The following is a 4,031-nucleotide window of genomic DNA, read 5'->3' as shown; positions in this document are numbered from 1 at the left end:
TCTTCATATTTCCCACAACAGCGTGTGTGCGTGCGGGTGTGTGTGTGCGTCTGCGTGCTTGTGAGATAAGGTGCAGTTCCTAAAATTAAATTAGAAATGAGAGTGAGATATAAAACAGATGCATTTCAGATAAGAAACGCTATCTACAATTGTACAAAGGACCTTTAGCTATACCTCCCCACTCTCTCTCTCCCCACGAACATAAATTTATATAAATGTCAAACGTGGTGCCATATACACTTACAGTACATGTCTACTTTGCTCAGGCTGGGTCATGTTTGTTTAATGATCAGTCCATTAAGTATTAAATCTTTGACATACATAATGGATGCTCCCTACAGCATGTCTAGACACAACATTGACCCTATATGTTTCCACGTCAGGCTATATATCAAAGTGTGTGTTTGGAAGGCTTACAAAGATCATGTTTCAGCAAACACATCGACCTGCTCCATTGATTTTCTGTTTACCAGTCTCAAAGATTGATAAATCCATGAGCAAAGAAATGTGTTGAGCTGTATGAAAACCTCATTTGGGTCAATTTTTACACTCGTTCTCGGAGTTAAGTGAACCCTGGGGAACCCTTGTGTATTCATTCACAACGATTTTTATAAAAGACGTCAGAGACACCAATAGCACTGTGTGGATTTAACCAGTGTTTCTCAAAGTGGGGTCCAGGGACCGACATAGGGATCTTTAACCCAATAAAATATCCCAGTCTATTTAGAAAGATCTTGGAAGAATTCTGGGAAAATCAAATGGAATAATTTTGAAAAAAAAACTTTAACAAGACAAAATCGTCTTATGCATGGAAATGTTTATGAACCAGTGATTTAAGACATCTGAGAGTTTCAATATGCTGTCCTCTCTTATCTGTTCCGAGGTCGATGTTTACAGGAATCCAGGAATGACACGTTTAAATCAATGGTTCTCAAACTGGGTCGACTCCAGAGACCCTTAGCGTTCATTGACGCGTTCAAAGTGAAGAGGCCTAGTTGTTCATGGTGGGGTCAAAGGTCACAGCATGGCAATGGTGTTTATGCACACAGAATAACTCTTCCTACCTCCGGGCCACTTGCCTATACTTCCTTCACTGGTGTTACTGATGATACTAATGAAGGCTCTGTTCCAGTTAAGTGTACAGTGGTTTTCAATTTTAAGGACCCCCATAACTCTGCTACTGTGCATGTTGGCTCCAACATGCACAATAGCAGCACCCTGACTCTTTTTGACCTGAATGGAACAGAGCCTTTAGTTTATAGTATCATCTGTAACACCTGTGAAGGAAGTAGAGCAAGCAAGTTCTTTCCAAATTGTGTATTTCACAGAGCCCATTCAAGGTAGTCTATTTTTTTGTATCAGTTCCTCAGACCCAATGGTCTGAAAAGAGCCCTTATGGCAAAGACAAACCTTTTTTTGTCTCAGGTCACCGCTGTAAACACAAAGCGAAAACAATTTAGTCAGAAAAAGATGAAAACAATATATTTGGACTGATCCTCTTGAAATCATGATCACAATAAATATTATAGCCTATAATTGATGATATTTTGTGACTGCATGGTCATTTCAAGATGACCTCTTATCAGGAGGCATCACTCCTGTGGGAATGAAAGCACAGACAATATACAAGTAAAGTCATTTAGTCTATCCCTGTTTACTGTTCAGACAGAGAAGCAGCTCAGAGTACAAAATATCTAATTTCCTTCCACATGAATACTAATTAACAAGCTCATTCTCAGCAGAAAGAGAAAAAGTTCAGGAGCATGTATACACAGTCTCAGGAGGAGTCGAGATTAAATACAATGTTTGACATTTATTAAAAAACAAACAAACAAAAAACAAACATTTGTTCAATGAAATATACATCTTTATAAGTAGTCGGCTACAGAGGGCGTTTTGGCGGTTGATCGTGAAGGAGAATCCCGCAGTTTAACACCATCCTGCTCCAGTGTAATTACATCAGTATCGGTTTTCTGGCAGCACCTTTTAAAAACCGAACTTCACACTCACTGGAGTTAAAGATGTTAAACCTACACGCACGCACGCACGCACACGCACACACACACACACACACACACACACACACACACACACACTCACACACACACACACACACACACACACACACACACACACACAGTATAAAAATAAAGTGATCACAAATTAAATAGGCTAGTATTACCGATATAGAATTCTGCACAGTTTTAAATGATTCTAAGACTTGTCCATCACAGTCACAGAGTAGGCCTATATGGCACGAGCACATGACAGCCAAACAGCCTTTAAAATGACTGGTATGGGCTATACATTTGACATATGAATATAAAATAAAATAAAATGTATCGTGTTGACAGTTCGTATAGCAGCATCTGGAAAGTTTTTTTTCTCACTGAAGCATGAAACTGGCCATGCTGCAGGCAGAACATATAAAATACAAATACAAATATAAAGATCTAGACTTGAACAACGGCCATTTGGGCACTAGTCAGATCGTTCCTGTACTGCTCCAGCCAGTTCCTGAGCTCGGAAATCCGATACCCCTCGGGTCCGCGGCCGCCCTGGTAGACCACCGTCTCGTCCCGCAAAATGTAAAGTCTCTCGAAGTAGGCTCCGTACGCGGCGTTGGACGCGTTGTCCATGGCGTCCACCACCACGCTGATGCTCCCGGGCACCTGCTCGGACAGCATGAGCCGCGCAGCGCTCAGCCGGTCCTCCAGGCAGCGGTGCCGCGGGATCTGGTACGGCGCGTCCGAGCTCACCCAGCCGTCGGACGGGTGCGCCTCCTCGATGTACACGAGCAGCGAGTCGGCGATGTCCGCGTACTGCGACGCGACGCGCCGGAACGCCGCCAGGCGCGTCATGAACGGCGGTCAGCTGGAGCTGCCGAAGTTGAGGATGAGCGGGCGCCGGCCGCGGATGCAGTCCAGGATGCGCACCCGCCGCCCGGGCTCCTCCTGCACCAGCACCACCTCGGTGTTGGGCGCCGCGCCGCCCAGCCGCGCCGCCTTGAAGAAGTCCAGCTTCTGGCCGTACCACACGGCGCGCAGCGACGCCATCGTGAACATCCTGTTGGAGTCCGAGATGCACACGGGAGGGTCGTCCGGCTCCGGAGAGCCCGAGCCGCCGCCGACACTACTGTCGCTCATCCTCAGCAACACCTTCCGCCTGATGCAGAGGAAGTCCAGCAGCCACAGCATGGTGGCCGCCAGGAGGAACCGGGGCAGCAGCATCAGGCACAGGGCTGCCTGCTTCAGAGCCACCCTGGCCGGCGTATGGACACCGCCGGAGTCGTGCATCACTTCTTCACTTCTCTCCTTCTTCTTCGTCTTCTTCTTCTTCTCCTTCTCCTTCTTCACGGATAGATGATGATGATGATGATAGTATGAATGGGATGATGCCCCTATGCCTGCCTGCCTACCGGCTGGGAGAGAGCGCTGCTTATTAGTGCACTCGTCGCCTTTTTTTTTTTTCTTCTGTTGTGAGTGACGCCGAGAGCCTATAGGTGCTCTTTTTATACAGCTGCGTTTGAATGAGAGTAGGAGAGGGGAGGGACGCCTGTTCCGGAGCCCGCACCGCCCACTCACATGGTGGGGATTTACCTCCCGTCAACTCTATAGTGTGTGTCAGTATGTGTCAGCGTGTGTGTGTGTGTGTGTGTGTGTGTGTGTGTGTGTGTGTGTGTGTGTGTGTGTGTGTGTGTGTGTGTGTGTGTGTGTGTGTGTGCGTGTGTGTGCTTGTCTGCGCGCGCGTGTGTATGTGTGACACAGTGTGAGTGAGTGTGAGAGAGAGAGAGAGAGAGAGAGAGAGAGAGATGTTTCAAGACTATAGGCTACTTAATTGCATGGCAAACTGTTTAACCATAGTTAATTCATAAACTTACTCAATGTCGTGTTAATTTTTAACAAACCCCTTTTATTAATGGTCCACGAACTGCTCATGAAGTAGCTGGGATAGCCTGGATCACACTTAATTGAATAGTCTTATTGGGCAAGTTGGCAGAGTTATGTTGGAAATAGGCCTATACAGCTACA

The 4,031-nt window shown here is 46.3% G+C and overlaps 1 protein-coding gene across 1 annotated transcript; it reads right to left on the bottom strand.

The window, feature by feature from the left end:
- Positions 1-1,798: 1,798 nt before the first annotated feature.
- dio3b (iodothyronine deiodinase 3b) lies at positions 1,799-3,427 on the bottom strand. The gene has a single exon (XM_080790577.1). The coding sequence runs from the start codon at positions 3,294-3,296 to the stop codon at positions 2,454-2,456; it is 843 nt and encodes a 280-aa protein (XP_080646703.1). The 5' UTR covers positions 3,297-3,427; the 3' UTR covers positions 1,799-2,453.
- Between the last annotated feature and the right edge of the window lie 604 nt (positions 3,428-4,031).

The sequence above is a fragment of the Protomyctophum bolini genome (genome assembly GCF_963924005.1).
Source record: "Protomyctophum bolini genome assembly, chromosome: 19".
Classification (NCBI taxonomy): domain Eukaryota; kingdom Metazoa; phylum Chordata; class Actinopteri; order Myctophiformes; family Myctophidae; genus Protomyctophum; species Protomyctophum bolini.
This window is presented reverse-complemented; position numbering and strand designations above follow the sequence as displayed.